The sequence below is a fragment of the Vanessa tameamea genome, chromosome 11, assembly GCF_037043105.1.
Source record: "Vanessa tameamea isolate UH-Manoa-2023 chromosome 11, ilVanTame1 primary haplotype, whole genome shotgun sequence".
Lineage (NCBI taxonomy): Eukaryota > Metazoa > Arthropoda > Insecta > Lepidoptera > Nymphalidae > Vanessa > Vanessa tameamea.
The window spans coordinates 10,739,362-10,759,782 of NC_087319.1; the positions used below are offsets into that span (position 1 = coordinate 10,739,362).

The window sequence follows — 20,421 nt, forward strand, 5'->3', positions numbered from 1 at the left end:
TCCCGGGTTCTATTCCCGGCCGAGTCGATGTAGAAAAAGTTAGTTTTCTATGTTGTCTTGGGTTTGGGTGTTTGGGGTACATGTCAGTCACCTCCTCGTGGTGTACCCTGGGTAATGCGGCCGGCTTCAGCTTGCTCCTTGGCCACGGCTAAGACTAGCGGGAGGGATGCCGCGGGGCCGCTCCTGGTACGTCCCTGATCGGCATCAGGGCAGACCATGTGAGTGGCCTCGTTGGCTAGGAGGGAGTGGGAGGGCTCGCTACTCGAGCCTCCCAGGTGTTTTACACCGGCGGTCAGCGGTGGAGCCTACCATCTTATCCGTCGCAGGGCGTCAGCTTCGTTAACGCCCAGTCTCCAGTGGCGGACTCGGGGGAGTTCGCCACATTCCCACGTGGAGGATGAGGGGGAAGGCGCGCACTAGGCGCGCTTTTCATGAATATTTAGCTGCCGCTGGTGGGGTCGCGGTTGCCTGCCCTTGGCGATCCCGTGGCCTCACCACTCGGCGGCATGATGGAAACCCGAGGATGGTTTTAGTAGGACAAGGCATTAGCATTAGCGTGCCCTGGCACGGGGCATTAGGCCCCGGTTGAGTCCCACATACCTGTTCCGGTCCCCCGACCGGGCGGCATGCGTAAATGCATTTCCTATCCAAAAAATAAAAGGGTCTGGGTATTTGTGGTACCGTCGTAACTTCTGATTTTCCATAACACAAGTGCTTTAGCTACTTACATTGGGATCAGAGTAATGTAAGTGATGTCGTCCAATATTTATTCATCCATCACAGTAGGTACTAAAAAGTGGCATGCTTGTTTTTCTTACAATTTAATTCTAGATAGAATCTTATATCTGTGTCCCGCGTTCATTTTCATGTATAAAAGGAATCTATTTTACTCGCTGGTCCATAAAATATTTTAAAGCAAAATTCATATTCTTCCGCTACTACGTTGCTGCTCGAGAGGAAGACAACCTAACCAACCAATAAGCACACTTTCGCTTTTATAGTATAAATAACTAGTAGAGTTTATACTTCGTAACAAAATACAAAAAAAAACATCCGTTTAGAATGAATGTTCACAATAAATAATAATAATTTAATTACTATAATTTTTTTTTTAAAAAAATACGTGTGAATTAAAAAAATTACAAAAAATAAGTTTGAATAATTTTATATAAAACTGTACACGTATAAAGAAAAAGGGATAGGTCGCCTGGGGGGCACAACGCCTTTTCCTTACGTGACCGTCTCTGCCAGTTCACTCTACTGTAAGCCAAGTAAAAGAATTCCGTTCTGAGAATTTAACATAGTACACGTGTACTATATTTAAGTAACCTCTCGCAAACCATAACGTATAATTCATTATATTTAAATTTTACCGTTGTTCTACAAGAAATCTAAAAGTTCCTATTAAATTATTTTCTGACAGTCAAAAAAATGCTATGTTAAACAAGTGTACAATATTTTTTTTGAATATCCTGCATGAAAATGAACAAATACCATAATTCCACTCGCTCTATCTCTATCTGATCTATAAAGTTTTTTTATAGAAGCAAACGCCAAACCCAAGATGGGATTGACTTTGGGAAGACGGAAACTTGGTGCTCCAATTCTTTGTTTACTTCTCGTTTTCACAGAATGTTTGTCAATGTCGTCAAAAAAAAAAAACAAAAATATTGTTGATGTTTGTAATATAGATAATTTTCGAGAGCTTCGAATAGACTTTTTAAAAATAATGAAACGTACATTGGAATGGATTTGTATGCCAGACTTGTAATGAAGCATTAACCATTGAAATAATCCACTTCGCGGAGCTCGTGTGATTCCTGGAGATTACATAGTAGAAATTGTGTACTGTGCAATATGACAATATTCTGTCGAACTATCGCAATGTTGTTAAAAACATCCCGAAGTTAGAAAGCTTTTATAGCATCAGGTAACGACCATCCCTGTCCATAGATATTGGAATTGGATGAAATAAATTAATCACGTAGATCGCCATCGCCAATGTGGCGTCAACTTTTAGAACTAAGATGTTATGTCCCGTGTGCCTGTAGTTACACTGGCATACACTATTGAAATTGGAACACAATAAGAACACTAAGTATTGCAGCTTGGCGGTAAAATATATAATAAGTGGTACCTTCCCAGGTGGGTTCAACAAGGCTCTACAAACAAGTAAATTTAATTGACTCAATGTGTTATCGAAGTCATGTACTATTTATACAAAATAAATAGATATTCGAAATTCAAATCACGAACTTCGATTTTATATCAAAAACTTGATTAGAAATATTACGTTACGTCACGAAGTCACGAAGTTAAATCAGTTAAGTGTTAAGTCACGAAGTTAATGTATGCAATAATATTGCACTGATGAAGTTAAGTATGTGAGACAGATTAATAAAACGAAATTGTTCTGGGTTCAATTAAAGCCTACATTAGCCAATTCCCATTCAACACCTTCAGAGACAGTATACATTATATTAAATAGTAAAGACATAGTTATTTTCATTATTTTTAAACTGTTTCCATATATATTAAAAAGACTGTTTACTTTTTAATTGGTCCAGTAGTTTTAGAGATTAAAAATGGATAAAAAGTATAAAAATATATTGGAAAAAAAAGGTTTTTGGTTTGCAAATCATCCAAATGACTCCGAGTAAAAATCCTCGCAAATACATCTGAGTTTTGATGTGCGTAATTCGTGTTTATAGTTTATCTTAGGCTCGACGGTCAAGGAAACCAGCACGTTTCATATCAAATCTAGACTCATGTGTGCTAAACCGCATTTTACCTTTTTTTGGAACATACTCCTATTTTTTACCTTAACAAAACTTTTTCCAGAATTGAAATAATAGCATCGCAACTTTATAACAGTTATAAATAACTGTTGACATAAAAATTATCCCAAAAAAGCCTATTTCTCTTTAAATAAGAATATAAGAAAACGGATCTCACGCTAGTCACGTCAATAGTCCAAATATTAAAGTGATGAAACTAAGAAATAAACAGAATAATTAAAAATAAATCTTTATTTAAAAAACTCAGCCTTATAAAACCCATTGAAATCCTGCCCCCTTAACTAGAAAAGTACGTCTTAAGGAACAAACTGCGAAGTTATATATATAACAATATTATATACTTTAGTATACTTTAGTATATAATATTGTCATATATGATACCTTCTCTGAATCGCGCTGCAACTTCTGATATTAAGTTTATGTATAGCAATATATTATCGGCATATAAATGTCCCACTGTTGGTCTAAGGCCTCCACTCCCTTTAAGGAACAGGTCTGGCGCTAATTCCACCATGCTCCAATGAGTTAGTGAATAAACAAGTGGATTATTTACGACATATTCAAATTAAGCACATGGAAATTCAGTATAGTTCGCCTGAGCTAGAACCCTCAATCGGTTAAGATGCACGCGACCATTCGATCATCTCGTATTTTTGTCAGTTAAATAATATAAATCTCGTCCTTTATTAGAAGGTGTTTTTTAATTAGTTTATATTTTCATAATCGTTGTAGTGAGTATGGTACTTCCTGCATTCGAATAACATTAATATATTTATATTTTTCTTTATATTTATGTAAAACAACTATACATAAATAAAAGCTTTCATGAATTCGTGTAATTTATATTGAAATAGGATTTCTTGGTAAACAGTAGTTCAGTTACAATTCAGGATCTATTTAGAAAGACAAGTATACAATTTGTTTTGATTCGCACAAAATACTATATACCATGTAATGTAATATTTACACAGCATAATAATATAGTCTAAAAATATATTGAAGGCGCCACGAGATATTGTAGAAGATGTCGAGAATGTGTCAATAAGATCGTGTTTAAGATTATATCTGCATGACGTGACACCAAGTCACTATATAAGCAATTAATCTCCGATGTTCTATATTCAGATTTTTTAAAATGAGATATATTTATTTACAGTAAAATGATACGAATTAAATTTGTAATATGAAAAGCTATATTTGAATTTTAAAATGGATTAAATTTTTCTGAAAATTAAATAAAATTATCAAGGATTATTATAAATATTAGATTAACTGCATAGTCAGAATTAATGTACATTTTAAGTACAGTCAATGTTTTAAATGTGTAAATACTTATATAATTTAAAATATCAAGTTATATAATAAAAAATCAGCGACATTTTATAACATTGTTCCTCCTCAAAAAATTTGTAATAAAATTTTATGTCCACTTTGCATAGCGTTACATTTTAATAAAAATATTTTTGACAAGGCAGGTCGCCTTCGAAATACATTCCTTTCTATAGAATACAGAAATGATATATGGATTAAGTTTTTCGAATATAGAACTGCCTGTTTTGTCTTTTATATAATCTTTAAAATATCAATAAATCATTATTATTTTTCACTATTATTGAGTTCTGTGGCAGAATTTCGTTGAAATTAGACACATGCAGATTTCCTCACGATGTTTGCCTTCACCGCCGAACACGAGATGAATTATAAAACAATTAAGCCCACACAAATTAAGCACATGAAAATTCAGTGGTGCTTGCCTGGGTTTGAACCCGAAATCATCGGTTAAGACGTACGCGTTCTAACCACTGGGCCATCTCGGCTTGAAGGGTGTCCAGCTCACCTCGGTAAGACGTAAATGCTTCTTGAAATGAAATTGTTAATGGTTTTTTATTGTTATTAATACACGCCTCAATATCAAATAAATACGATATATCCGGCGTCAACAAGCTGAATGGTAGTTCATATTATTTATTGCAATACACACTTGTTCCAATTTTCAAAGTGAAAATAACCCTTATAAATTACACGTCGTTAGCGGCAGGCAAATCACTATTCCCAGGAGTACCGCATGAATCCGTAAATCAAAAAGTGCTGATAAGTAGGAGGCCCTGTTGTGTTTGCGAAATTAGAATTATTATGTTTACTTATGTCGTGTTTGCTTCAACATAACAACAGCCTCGACGTTTATTAATATATCATGTGGTTATTTGGGGGAAGAGGTTAAAATATATTAGTATCAGACTCATATGAGTAACAGAAAATATTTGCCTATGAATCTTATATTTAAAGAAATTGTGGTATTTATTAAGGATATTAAATATATGTTTCAATGGTTAAAAACGAAAAACGATCTAACCACTCGGTCATAGAAGATAAACAATATTTTTTTTTATGTACAAAGCAACACCCTCATATGAATAATACCCACACATACACATATATCACACAAACACACAAGCACTTCACCGTCAATTTAAGTTTTTTTTTTTGTTGATTTTAACTATACGCGCGAGATATAAGTAGACTATTGTATTGATATATATTAATATATATGATATAAAGTTGAGGTTTTACCTTGAAATCCGGGCTCTTACTTTCGAAAACTCTTCTTCTTCCCTTGGACTTAACACATTTGAAGAACACGAGCTAAAATACGGGTGATATTTTTTGCAAAAGTTCGTTACACTATCTAACATTTAAGCGCAGCGCACTTACGATAAACACGTAGCCGCGTTACACACGGAAGTACGTCATACGTCAAAACCAAACCGTCGACGATTATCAATGTTTAAATATATTAATTATTCTAAATACGCTATAATACATACAATCCGCAGACATTTTTAACTTTGCCGTTTCATAGATTCAAGTCAATTGTATAAAATCGTTGGTAAAGAAGGCATATTATTCGATACGAGATTATATAGATGATAAAAATGCGTGGAGTTAATAAATAAATAAATAAATATAGGACAACATCACATACATTACTCTGATCCCAATGTAAGTAGCTAAAGCACTTGTGTTATGGCAAATCAGAAATAACGACGGTACCACATACACCCAGACCCAAGACAATATAGAAAATTAATGAACTTTTTCTACATGGACTCGGCCGGGAATCGAACCCAGGACCTCGGAGTGGCGTACCCATGAAAACCGATGTACACCCTACTCAACTACGGAGGTCATCAAATCAGTTAATACTTGTTGACTTCCAGGCAGGAGACATAACATACATATATAATTGTATTTAACTAACATTACTGTATTTTTCGATGTTGAAAAAGAATAACTAAGATCTTCTCGGTAGAATCTACATTCCGAACCGGTGGTAGCTTTACTTTAAATAGTTTGTTAAATGACGATTCAAAAGTGCTTGTAAAAGCCTACTTGAATAAAGTATATTTTGATTTTGATTTTAACATACTATGCTATGGAAGAGTTCACTCTGACACGAGTGAGCCACTTAGACAAGACACCTTAAATACTCTATGTATAGTATGGAGAAAAATTAACATTTTTATTTCATTATTTGATACCTGTTTAAGATATACTTCGACGATTACCCGATTACTATGAAAGATGTAGCAAAGATGAGCACATATATATTTTTTCATATTGGAGTGTAATAAGATAACACCTCGTATAGACGGTTTTATTCTACATAATAAAAGTACATAGTTCTTAAGAGTGACATATGACATAAGTTATAAAATGATATAAAAACAAGGAGGTTAAATATTACTACATTCACCCACACTTTAATTTAAAACATAGTCTTGCAGTCGTGTAGGAAGTCTGTGCTCTCTATTTGATCTACGCAAAGTTGCTTCCTCTTCCATAGAATTGGATCGATTTCCTTCAGGTGGCAGCTCTTCGGTGGATTCATAATTAGAATCTGATGTATTATCTTCCCTTGGTGAATTTTGTTCTTCATCAATCGGTACCTCATTTTCACTTAAAACATCAAATTCTCTTTGACTTTGGCCTAAAGGTGCTAAATTACGATTTGAAACGGTAGTTTCTCTACCATCCGATAAACGTATGTGGGAATAATTTGGATTAACGTGTATTAATTCCACCTCTTCAACTAGTGGTTGATATTTATTAGTGCGATTGCATTTTCGCATAAGTGCATGCTCCGAATTTATCAACCAACTAGGTACTGATACACCGTTTGCTGATTTTCTTGTGTGTGTGAACATTCTTTCGTGTGGCGTGCAATTTGTAGCAGTACAGAGAAGAGAGCGGATAGAATGTAATGCTTGAGGCAGGGCGAGTTCCCAATTCTCAATAGACATGTTTTTCGAACGTAATGCTAATTGTACAGCTTTCCATAAAGTAGCATTAAGGCGTTCTACTTGACCATTACCTCGCGGATTGTATGGTGTAGTTCGACTCGTTGCAATGCCACGATTATAAAGAAATTCTTTTAAATCAGAAGACATGAATGCTGTACCACGATCAGAATGTATGAAAGATGGCATACCGAATGTAAGAAATATTTCGTTTAGATTTTTAATAACTGTTTTTGAAGAGATATCGGCACATGGAAATGCAAATGGGAAACGCGAAAATTCGTCAATTATTGTTAGTATATATTTGTTCTTCGTATTGCTTGGAATTGGTCCTTTGAAGTCTAGACTTAATCTTTCAAATGGAGCTGTTGCTTTAATTAAGTTAAGTCTAGGAATAGGATTCCGTACGTAATTAGGCTTTATTTCTGAACAAACACGACAAGATTTTATCATGTTTCTTATTTCTTCTATAGTGTATGGTAGATTCTTTGTTTTAATCCAATGAGCCATTCTTGTAACTCCAGGATGACATAAAGCTTCATGTAATGAAATCAATTTTGTGTGTTGTACTTGAGCTGAGGAACAAATACGTGATAATGCATCTGCAATGTCATTTTGCTTACCTGGCCTGTAAATTATATCGTACTTAAATGGTGCCAGTTCTAAACGCCATCTCTGTATTTTTTCGTTTTTAATTTTATTTGTCAATTTGTTATTAAACATAAATGATACGGATCTTTGATCGGTTATTAGTCGAAAAGGTTTACCAATAAGATAATGTTTCCATTTTTTTAAAGCTTCTACTATGGCATAAGCTTCTTTCTCAATGGCTGAATGATTTTGTTCTGTTAGATTTAATGTTTTAGAAAAGAATGCGACAGGTCGACCATCTTGAGATAAAACAGCAGCAATAGAATGGTCAGAGGCATCGGTCTCGACAGTAAGTGGAAGACTATAATCAATTGCATACACAGCTGATTTAATTATGTCTGATTTTAATGATTGAAATCTTTGTACTAATTCTTCAGAAAATGGAAATATTTTATTATGAGATATAGCATGAATTCTTTCAGAGAAATTAGGTATCCATCGACTGTAATGTGCAAACATTCCAACGATCCGACGTTGGGATGGTAAATCGTTTGGTGGTGGTAAAGACGTTAGAGGTCGAAGGCGATCAGCATCGGGTCTTATAACTTGATCTTTAATATTATATCCTAAAATATTTATCGTTGTTTGAGAGAATTTGCTTTTATCCTTGTTAATAGTGAGACAATACTTTCTAGCTGCAGCTAAAAAATTTTCTAAATTTTCATTATGTTCGGTTAATGTCTTACCACAAACAGTAATGTCATCTAAGTAGGCAAATGTATCTTTGAGTTTTTCTTCTTTTAACACCCAGTCAATGATTCTTTGAAAGCTGGAAACGCCATTAGTAACTCCAAAGGGAATACGTCGAAATTGATACAGATTTCCATCTGCTTCGAAAGCTGTATATTGTTTTTCTTTAGCAAGTATCGGTATTTGGTGATAGGCATTCTGTAAATCTATTGTGCTAAAGAAAAAATATTTTGATACTTGAGAAATCATTTCTTCTATATTAGGAAGCGGATATGCATCTAATTGCGTATATTTATTTATTGTTTGTGAATAGTCTATAACAAGACGTTTTTTATGATTTTCATTTTTTGTTATTAAGACCTGAGCTCGCCAGGGCGAAGAACTCTCTTCAATTATACCCTCAGCTAAAAGCTTTCTAATTTCTTGAATAATAAATTGTTTGTCATCTTGACTAAATCGGCGAGACTTTATTGCTATCGGCTTACAGTCGGCAGATATATTTGCAAATAAAGGAACGGCAGGAATTGACGCTTCTGCTACATTACAAACTATTATCGGCTCTTTAGGCCCTCCAAAAGAAAATTCTAAAAATGAATGTTTTTCCAGTATATCGTGACCTATAATTAAATCAGCACAAAGGTTTTTTACAATCAATAAATTTAAGTCATCGTAATCGTGATTTCCTATTTTTGCTGATACAATAGTTTTTCCATCAACTAGTGATGTGAAATTAGTCGATGCCATAGAAATAGTTTGATTACTAGGCAATTTCTTTAATCCGCAAAGCTTAAAAAAATTATCATTAATAAAGCTCACTGAGCTTCCAGTATCAATTAACGCGTGTGCTCGAATTCCCTTTATGTAGGCAGGCAACGTTGCTTTTTTTAACGAGCTTGGAGAAGCAGCTACTATGCATGCAGATGATTCAAATTGTTTAATTGTTGCCGCATTATTACATATTTTACTGCGACAAACGTTAGCAAAGTGGCCTTTCTTACCACACATTTGGCAAGTTACATCTAGTGCAGGGCAATTTTTGCGAATATGAATACGGTCACCACAAAAAAAGCATTTCCGTTTATAATTAGTTGCTTCTGAAGAACTTTTTCTACTATCATATTCAGATGATTCTGGTCGTACAAACATACTATTATCTCTAGATTTATTATTTTCAATAGCATTAACGCTGATATTATACTGCTGAGAACTAATTTCTGCTCCCTCTAGAGACAAGGCTTGATTGTAAGCGTCATCGAGTGATAAGTCTAAATTTTCAAGGAGACGTTGTCTTATTTTATTAGATTGTATTCCAGAAATAAATGCATCGCGTATGTTATCGTTTCTATTTGTTTCTGCATCAACATTTTTAAAATCACAGTCTTTTGCTAATTGTTTTAATGCCTGTAAATAATTGTCTATCGACTCTTCAATTTGTTGTTTTCTTGTTGCTAGAGCATGTCTTGCAAAAATTATATTTTTGGGTTTTATAAATATTTTATCCAATATAGCTATTGCTGTTTCATACGTGGAACATTCACTGATGTATGTATATATATTAGAAGATACATGATTTATAAGTAAATCAAGTTTTTTATAAGAAGTCAGTACTTTTTCTGACATGTGAGAAAAATCAGAAGCCGATAGAAAACTCTCGAATGTCCTTTTCCAATGTTCCCAATGTTTCGCTGCAGAACTATTGGAGGGATCAATATCTAAGCGATCAGGTCTCAAGTATTTATCCATCTTGTAAGCACATTAAAATATTATGTAGAATAAATTGTAATAAGATAACACCTCGTATAGACGGTTTTATTCTACATAATAAAAGTACATAGTTCTTAAGAGTGACATATGACATAAGTTATAAAATGATATAAAAACAAGGAGGTTAAATATTACTACATGGAGGTTAATATACGTGATTGAAATGCAATGATACATTGATCGTTTAACTCTATTTCAATTGAAGCCATTGTCAATATATCCAATGCATTGACAACGAATGTCAAAAATTTGATCGATGGAAAAAAGATGTGACATGCATTGACGTTCATGTAAAGTAACGTTCATTGTTGACAAATGGAAATCATTTTCTTAAGGAATATGTGTAAAATATATCTACTCGTCTAACTTACGATAAATTTGGTATATATAATAGTGTTGATTACGTTTAATGACCAAACGCTACAAGGAGAACGAAGCCGCGGGCGTCGACTAATATTTAATACGTAGAAAGTACGAGTAGATGTAGTATGTGGAGATTCAATTAATAATAAAAAAAAGCAGGCAACGAAGACAGGTTTTGCATATATTAGTCGAATATTAGTTATATAAAAGATAATATTTTGACAGCAAAAAGAAAATTTAAGCCTTTGCACACTAAACATAATTATTGAATAAAAAAAAACATTTAATTCGTCGTAGTATCATTGTAAACAGTAGTAAGAATTTATATAAAACGAATCATGTCACGTCTTTAATATTTGACCGAAGAGTATCATATTGAGCGTCTCTGATTTATTTCTTCAATATGATTTTCAATATGTTTTCACAGATGAAAAATGTCTCAAAGTTTTTTTTGAAGAGTTGCACCAACGGGCGATGTGGGCAACACCGAAAGGTGAAGTTTTTCAAATGTCAAAGCGATGGGAAGCTAAATTAAATTTAAATCGATGTTTATTTTTAATTATTTAATATTTTGGAAGTATGCAGTACTATGAATTATTATCAGCATCATAAGCAATCCTTTAAAACATTAATAAATAACAATAATTATTAAGACTACTATATAAATATTAATGGCAGATTTGAAGGGAGATAGATAATTATAATAAATTAAATTCATAAAATAACTTATTCCAAATCCACTTATACTTTGGGTTTATGTTTAATTATTAGTTTATTTTTGAACAATTTTAATAGTATTTGGTGAAAATTTAAACAATATGAATTTTAGGATGGTAGAGCGATATTTCTAAAGGTTGTCGTTTATTTTAATACTAGCGACCAGCCTCGGCTTCGCATGGGTGCAATGCTGATACTGAATATACTACTACTACTAGAATGTCTTGATATACAACGTTAACAGCATTTCATTAGAAAATACAAACCGCTATGTCCATGCATTTTAAATATGTCATATCTACCAAAATATTCATTTAAATTACATTTTGTAAAGGATCATATTTAAGGTACTTAATTGGATGAAGATTAATGCTGTATTGCTTAAAATCGCTTCAAAAATAAGCCATTATTTCTCGTAAAAAGTAAAGGATAAGAAATGGTTATTCTGGATTATCCCTCAGAGATAGACATATAGCATCGCGGACTTCTTTGAAGACTTTTTTAAGGTTTACAATACTGTAGTACATTATTTTGATCTATCTCATAGGGTTCAGCCAGCGTTTGCAATGTAAGCGTAAAAAATGTGTTTATTTACGACATCACTTTAGAAACCTCTAAAATAATCAGTGTTTCTCTACAATATTGTGCATGTATTATACATACAAGCCTTCCTCTTGGATTAATCTATCTATTAAAAAAAACCGCATCAAAATCCGTTGTGTAGTTTTAAAGATCTAAGCATACACATGGACAGACAGCGGTTAGCGACTTTGTTTTATACTATATAATGATGTCAGCTTCTCGTTTGTCAGTTTTTTTCTTTCCAATTTTTATTGAAGCTGAATTTGTTAGTAGAGTTAGCATTTAATAATTAGGTTTAGATATATCTGATTTATTACCGTAATCTGTTGGTGCCCTAAATAAATAAATATATTTTGATATAAGCAATATGTCAATTGAATAAACTGCTATAATATGTACTAGTTACTTATTCCTTGTGGCGCGTATTGCAGTAGTTAGTCAGAATATTCTGGTAATGATTCTTTTGGAATGAAATGATTACCTCCTGGCTATTTTTGTCTCAAATACGAAATTATAAATAATTATAATAGTCAATAACAATCGAGTTTCTTTTATGGAATCTCCTTAAGTATCTCTTCTTAATGACTCTCATTTTCGAACTATTGGTTGTTTTACGTTGATTGTCGACTAGTGTGATGCATAAATATTAAATAACGAAATTTGAATTTGAAGGAATGATCGAAAAAAAAAAAACATAGAGAAAGCCTAATATTTTGTAAACTTTTATACCAAAATTTCCTCAAATCAGATTGGCGTTGAAAATTCTTTTAAAATTTTCAATTACGTAAAGTCCTTTATAAGTGCGCTTTCAAAATTAAGGACTGGTTCTTAATTTATGCGTATATTTTTTATGGTTTGGTTTTATTTTTTGACAAAGTTGTATGACTTTCAAATCAAATTAAAAAAATATATCAAATTTTGATATTATTATTATTTATTATTGTATCAAATTTAATTTTACTATCGGAATGTAGATTCGAACGAGAGGAACCGGCAAGAAACTTTGTAGTTCTTTTTCGACTATTAAATTACGTAGGTAGTAGTTAACTAAATACAATACAATTAATGTTTATCCTGCGTGATAATCAACGAATCCTAACTCCACGTTTTTTATCGACTGAAGCCTTTGAATTAAAAAACCTATTAAATATACATTTCTTATAAATTATTTTCATTTAATTAATTTGTTCTCACAATATCATCAACTAGTTGGTTGGCATAAAAAATCTTTAACCGTTATAAAGGTAAGATTTCAAGATCAAATTTTGTTTTCATATATTTTTTTATATATATAGTAAATGACGTAAACACAGCTTAACTTTTATAAACTGAATATAGTTGCGCTCACTGTAAGTTCTTAAATCATTAACGTATCTAGATATACAACATCTTTGTTTTGTATTATTTTTATTGATTATTTGAAGATTGCAAAGTGTTTTATAACTCCTTCCCCGAAGAGACGAGAAGAGGAAATTTTCTTCCTAACATTTTACCGGTATTATATGCCAGGGTCTGCTTATAATTCAAATTCAGATCCGACAGGTTATATACAAGTTTTTTTGCGGCGCGATTAACATCTGACCTCAGCGAGCCTTTAAGGGGAGAACCAGTAACACAGGATTAGAATAATTTACTTACGAAGTTGGCGACTTTTTGTAAGTTTTTTTTTTAATTTTATAAATGTTATTGTTGTAACTTCTTTCTGACGCTTGGTAGGGTGAACAGAAAAATATGTTCTTGTACAATCTATTTATGACGCAATCAACGAATACAAAATATTACGCAGATGGATTGGAGGGATATTCAACAGCGTTCGTTAATGAGTACAGTAATTAGTACAATGTTTGTGGTATATTTTCAACCAACATATGCAATTAGCCTTGTATTCATTTACCCTCGATCGCAATATGAATTTTAAGTAAATACGCATATGAAATATAAGTGGTGCTTACCTAGATTTCCTACAACAGCACTCAAAATCCACCCACAATCCCCGTTAAAGATCTGGGTAATACTTGGGTAATATTGGCCAATAAAACATTGCTAGATTGATAGAAATAGAAAGTGCTAATAAAATGCTTACAGTCAAAGAAATATGGTAGGTTATAAGTCTTCAGATTTCAAAGTCCTTGGTTCAAATACCAAGTCAAATCAACAAAAGTTATTGAGTTTTCCTTGAATGTATTTCTCAGTAATAGCCCCGAATTAAGAAGTTGGTAATCTTACAGTCCCATACCTCTGAGAGTACTTTGATCTTATATGTTTGTCTCTTAAATTTCCGCCTGCAGAGACAATATGAGTAACAAGTTGTTTATATAACAAGGAATGCGAGTAGGTTGCGTAATTGCTTGCGTGATTGTAACAACTCATGTACAAATTACTATTGTGCTATCGATCAGAAATAAACTATTTTATTTAAGGCATAATAATTTATTACATACAAGATTATATATATGATAAAAAAGGATGCAGCTAATACTTGTTGACTTTCAAGATGTATTAAATAAATTTAATTATATTTAACGGGTATAAATTTGTATTAAAAATTGGGTTGGTTGGTTCTTTTCAGTAGAATCTACATTCTGAATCATGTAGCTTTACTTTTAATATAATCCTGTGAAATTATGATTCAAAAATGAGATGGCCCAGTGGTTAGAACGCGTGCATCTTAACCGATGATTTCGGGTTAAAACCCAGGCAGGCATCACTGAATTTGCATGTGCTTAATTTGTGTTTATAATTCATCTCGTGCTCGGCGGCGAAGGAAAACATCGTGTGGAAACCTGCATGTGTCTAATTTTAACGAAATTCTGCCACATGTGTATTCCACCAACCCGCATTGGAGCAGCGTGGTGGAATATGCTCCATACCTTCTCCTCGAAGGGAGAGGAGGCCTTAGCCCAGCAGTGGGAAATTTACAGGCTGTTTATGTTATGTTAAATGTGCTTGTCAAACCTGACTTGAATGAAGTATATATTAATTCGATTTGAAATCAGTCGGTTAATTTAACATCTGCGAAATGGAACAGATAGATTATTACATCACATAAAGGTCACGTGGAAACAAAGACCGAAACTAGTTCAAAATAATTTACATTGCACTAACATGAGGTATGTAAGGTTGTTTGTCAATGGTTTCCCCATTCCTGATATTTTATGACTTCGATAAAATGCGATTTTGGCCCGAGTGTACCTTCGTATTTATATGTTTGTACAAACAGTAAATGAAGCAAGGTAACACGTGATACTTCCGGAATAATATCTGAAATGCGTTAAAAAAATCTTTTAAAAATTATACATATATTACTTGAATTTTTTTTGTCAAATTTATTTAATATGTGTACCTGTTATTTAATATGCCTTATCTGTATTAATATGTTAAGCACATATTAATAAGGTCTTTTACTTTTTTGCTTTTTTTATATATAATGTGTTCGAAAATTCAATTATCTTATTTCGATTTCAGGATTCTAAATTTGAAATTAATCTTACTTATTTGTGATTTTTGGTTTTAATTTATATAAGTATAAAATGAAGCTTGTCCAGCTGTTACAACATCGATTAACAGGCGAGTATATATCTCTTGTTTCATTTTAATTCATAGTTTTTTAATTGGAATATTAAATATTCAATGGACCCCGGATCGAATTTTGACGAAAATTATAAATATAACTGCGTCGTTGAATTGTTGGAAAAATTAATATCCAGGTAAAGAACACATTTATTTTCCAAAAAACTACACCGTTCAGTAATGTTGCTAATAATAATGATCAAATTCTAAGTCATGACATACGACTAACAAAGAAATGGTCCTTTTTAATAAACTTATTCAATTTTGTAAGTAATGTCTTTGATTCATATTTTACCCAAATCTCGTTCGAAATTATGGTCAATTTTTTCTATAGCGCTGCGGGCGTGCTTTGCGAAATAACTTCACAAAAATGTTCTAATTTCATTTTTTATTAAAGACGGTTAAAGACATTTAAAGAAAGAAATATAAACAATAAAAATCAGAAAGTGATTTCACGTCAATAATTCGGATTAACTCAAAACTTGATTTTAGCCAATTATGTTTTTTTCGGTTATTACTCAAAAACTGAATTAAATTTGTCGCAAAAAAGGATTAAAATTCCTCTTTCAACATTCATATTTCTCTCTCAACCTAAGTCCATACGCTGATTCTAGGATTTGTATGCAGCTATCGAACGGCTTTGTACATTTTCATTTATTGGAAATCCGTGCAATATTCCACTTCATCTAAGGGGCTTACTTACAATACATTTTAGTCCACGTTTGTAAAACACGTTTAGGTCAATGACATCAATAAATCGTATTCCCATTACGTTTCGTTGAAAAACAAATATATGAATGATTATTATTTAAAGTCATCATTTATCGAGGATCGCTTGAGATATTTCGAAAAGACTATAGATTCCTCTATTATGAAACGGAAGCGACGGAAGGACATCACATCGCAAACTCCGAATATTTACAACTCATTTTGTAGTAAAATATATGCAAGTTTAAATCTCTAGCGAAAGGAACTTGTTTTCGACGTCGATTCCAATATCGACTGTATACGTAATACTTCCAACTGGAATCATAGAATAAAAACCTTTTAAAAAACAAAGCATTTGCGTTAACTATGCATAGTTATATATTTTTAGTTAACTTTTTTATCGCGTCACCAATCAACAAAAGAATGTGCAAAATTTCAGCTGGAATGTGTTCGAAATTCCATTCCAATGTTAGAACCTCACATACATAAAATCGTAAGTTAACACATGCTTGTAACAAGATGTGCAAATACTTTAATGTATTTATTTGATTTATTAACTAGAAATAAAATTTAAAATTCGAATCGAAGAGAAAACTGTAACCTATCCAACCAGTCATTCACTTATTGACAGTTGAAGATCTTAGAAAATAACAGTTTCGGATTGCGTAAAATTAATAAAATAAGTTAAATGTCTAATTTTATATAATTATCTTCTTCTGTTCCTGCTTCTTACTGAGCCTCGTGGAATTGGTCGTGATGATGGTAAGAGACCTGATGGACTGACATTGGTTCCCTGGTAACGAGGAGGGGCCCTTGTGTGGGAACTCGTATCATATCCGAGAAATAATGTTAAGAGCCGGTGCCTCTGCGGAAAAAACTTAAGCAAAAAAAAAAAACGATCCAAATATTCGTGTCTTATGTCAAATTAAAATTTTGTCCTATTTGCCGTCGAAACACTTGGCCCTTGGAGTGGTAGTGCAAAAAGCTTCATTAAAAGTATAACACCTCGATTTATTGTCTCTACTGGTGACAGGAGGGCTGGATCGTCTTTTGTCCAGGGGATCGGAATTGCGATTCAACGATGAAATAGTTAGCTAGCTAGCATTCTTGCCACCATTCCACGCGATCAAGATTTATACAGTAACTATTCTTAATTCATATTTGTATATATTTAATGACTTAATGTTAATAATTCTTATGTAAATAAATAATTATATTATAACTTATTACATAAATTTTAATAATGTATATGTATCTGGTTTATTAAAACGGGATATTTTTTTTGTGTCAAAAATGTATTTTCTATATTATGTAGGTACTTAGTGACGAGGTCGAGTGTATTAGCTGCAAGTATATAAAAAATAATATATAAGGAAAATAATTTACATCTACTCGAATATGAAAAATAAATAAACGAAACAATCCCAAATACCTATACCTACACTTTGAACAATCAAATAAATATTTGCAGGTTTTATTACTCCCAAAGTGGAACTTTATGCACAAAATCGGTGTATTTTATTATTATTAGTTACTACATCATTGATTCTAAAAACAATTGGATAATTATTACGATATATGTCGCCGAATAAAAACCTGCATAGTTAAATTTAATGTTACCATTGCAATAATTGACACAATGCGTAAAAACGACTGACAAAATACAGATAATTTCGATGGTCGATATTTTATATCAATAAATGCCAATAATCTTATATTTTATTTTAATTAAAGTTACATCTGGCAATAATGAATAACATAACTTGGTTATGGAATAGTCCGTTATAAACAATCATCTTTTACGATAAAATCAGTCAAACACAAACATTTCTACGATAGCTCCTAGTTCGATGCACCTGAACCACTTTGTTATATTAAACATCTAATCTTATAAAATTGACCTAAATATTTGTACTTCCAGGAAAACTCAAAGGTAATGGAAATCCATAATTGTATAAACTAAATTTACATTTCAACTGTTTGAACGAACAGTTCTTTTTTTAAATACCATTATTTTTTTAATCTGTTAAAAAGTTTTAGAGTCTACGAGAACAAACAGTCAGCTCAATTACGTAAAACGCATAACACAAATTGGTAAATGTATTTTCACCTTCCATTTTCAGAATATTCACATGCAATCAAGCAAATGGAATAATTCAAATTTAAGTGCAGATTAAACGAGTACGTGGAACTGCAGAGGGACATCTCTTAGTTTCCGACTCATTTTGCTCAATTAGTATAAATACTATCCCAGCCTGCTCTATTTCATTTTGTAATGGCGAAATGTTTAATAATGTGCCTTATGTGATAGTGATAGGATTTAAAATCCTTCTCGGAGACATATCTCGATAAATAAATGCAGTTTAAATTTATATCGGAATTCGTGCATGTACTGTTCGTATTTTCTTTTTCTATAGTGACGTATTTTGATTTGTTTTAGATAATTTAAATTTATCGAAAACATTCTTTGCAAAATAGTCCAGTCTATTTAAATTCAAATCGGAATTTGAGCAAATTGCTTAAATTTGAGACGACTCTATGAAGTACTTAATTGTTTTGTGTCTATTTATTATTTTAGCTATTTTAAATAATATTAAAAACTAATTATACTATGATTTATTTATGCTTCGATGAACTCTTCAAAAACGATATCGTTTTCTGAATGATTATTATAATAATCAGGGCAACATTATTATGTTGATTTTATATTTATGATTTCTGTTTTGAATTTCATAACAATGACTAAATAATTATATAATCATGTATCAACCAAAATAAGAATGAAATTTACTACACACGTCTTCTTATCTAAATTGGTATACAACACAAGAAGTAAAATTACGTAACAAATTATTTAATTACTCACCGTACGTATAAAGCGGTGGAACGCGATATTTAACAGCCGCCGTACATGCTATCGCACCAGTGCCGCCGCCAAGTTGTAAACCATGCGATAAAATTTGAACAATTGTGCCAACGATGGTAATGGTCCATCCCCAACCTCCCTCCGGGTAGTAACGTCTCGCTAAGGTAAGAGCAGCGCGGGCGCGTAGTGTTGCTGCCGTCTCAGCACCCACCGTTGCACCTGCGCTTGCGCACCTATTATATAACACGTTTAATAAAAAAATACACTTTATCCACCTAAATATTTCAATGAACTGCAACTGATGGTTCATTTAACCTACATTCAACAAGGCACTAACCGGCGGAATTGAGTCACTTCACGTGCAGCCTCATATCCTACACTTTTGGAGCGTCCACGCTCTGCATATTTATTCAAATTGTTCGTAACAATCGGTTGAATAACGCCACAAGTGCATAGCATATCATTTGGTTGTGTTTTCGGTACGGGGCAAAACTTCGATGAATATTTAACATTGCAATCGCAATCTGCAGTTTTCCAGGATAGAAGGCGATCGAGTAACGTCTTTCGTCGAACCGAATTAGCTTTCCTGTCTGTCGGATATCTCTGAGCCATGTCCAGAGGACACGACGAGGTGCGATCAGCCTCCTGCGCACCGACCGCGATATGTCTGTTATCGTAAGTGATTTTTTTCCGTTCTCTGTTATAGCGCTTCGGTACTGGACTGAATTTGTGGGTAATGGATATTCTTTTATCCGTGCCATGGTCCGAAAGGTCATTCTTTGTAGGAAAACCATTTTTTATATTCTTGACGTCGGTGTGAAGGGATTTCCAAGTGGCGATAACTTCTTCTCGGGCGATATTTTCTTTTAAATTTGGGTCAGTGTTAGAATCGGGTATTTTATTCCTCAAAGGTTGGGTTAGTTCGGGGTTAGCGATCGGCGCCTCCCTCAATTTCGCGGGGAGACTGTCACACCGACGGAGTGTCATTGTTATTCACTGATGATTGCATTTTTTTCTTCAAATTTTTCACACAACACTTTTTACATTACATTTTATTTATCTCTAAACACATTATCTGAAACAAGAGAAATATAATATTAATACAAATCAAGCAACGGACGGACATAACACAGATCACATTTTAACATGATTTATTATTTTAGTAGATCGTTAAGAAAAAAATCGATTTTTGAATTAACCTTGACCGTTAATCCATACGGATAAGTATTATGTAAAACGTACATAGAAGCAAATTCTAGTTGAATAATTCATAAGATCCGATACAAAATGGCTCTTATGTAAATTGAGATTTAAGGTAATTCGTATTATATAATTCCGTATCATAGATATGAATACGGAAATATTTAACTCTATACCAGGTGGGTATATATTTTATTTTCATTTGGAAGTGAAT

The 20,421-nt window shown here is 32.7% G+C and overlaps 1 protein-coding gene across 2 annotated transcripts in view; it reads right to left on the reverse strand.

Moving 5' to 3' along the window:
* LOC113396176 (monocarboxylate transporter 2-like) overlaps positions 1-20,059 on the reverse strand; it is a 129,536-nt gene extending 109,477 nt beyond the window's left edge. The window contains exons 1-2 of one of the 2 annotated variants that reach the window (XM_026634008.2): positions 19,345-20,059; positions 19,008-19,240 (exon numbers count right to left, since the gene is read on the reverse strand). In XM_026634008.2, coding sequence (XP_026489793.1) covers positions 19,008-19,240; positions 19,345-19,994 — 883 coding nt within the window. In that variant the 5' untranslated portion in view covers positions 19,995-20,059. Of the gene's footprint in view, positions 1-19,007; positions 19,241-19,326 lie in introns of both variants that reach the window. The other variant, XM_026634010.2, reaches the window with a different exon arrangement.
* Between the last annotated feature and the right edge of the window lie 362 nt (positions 20,060-20,421).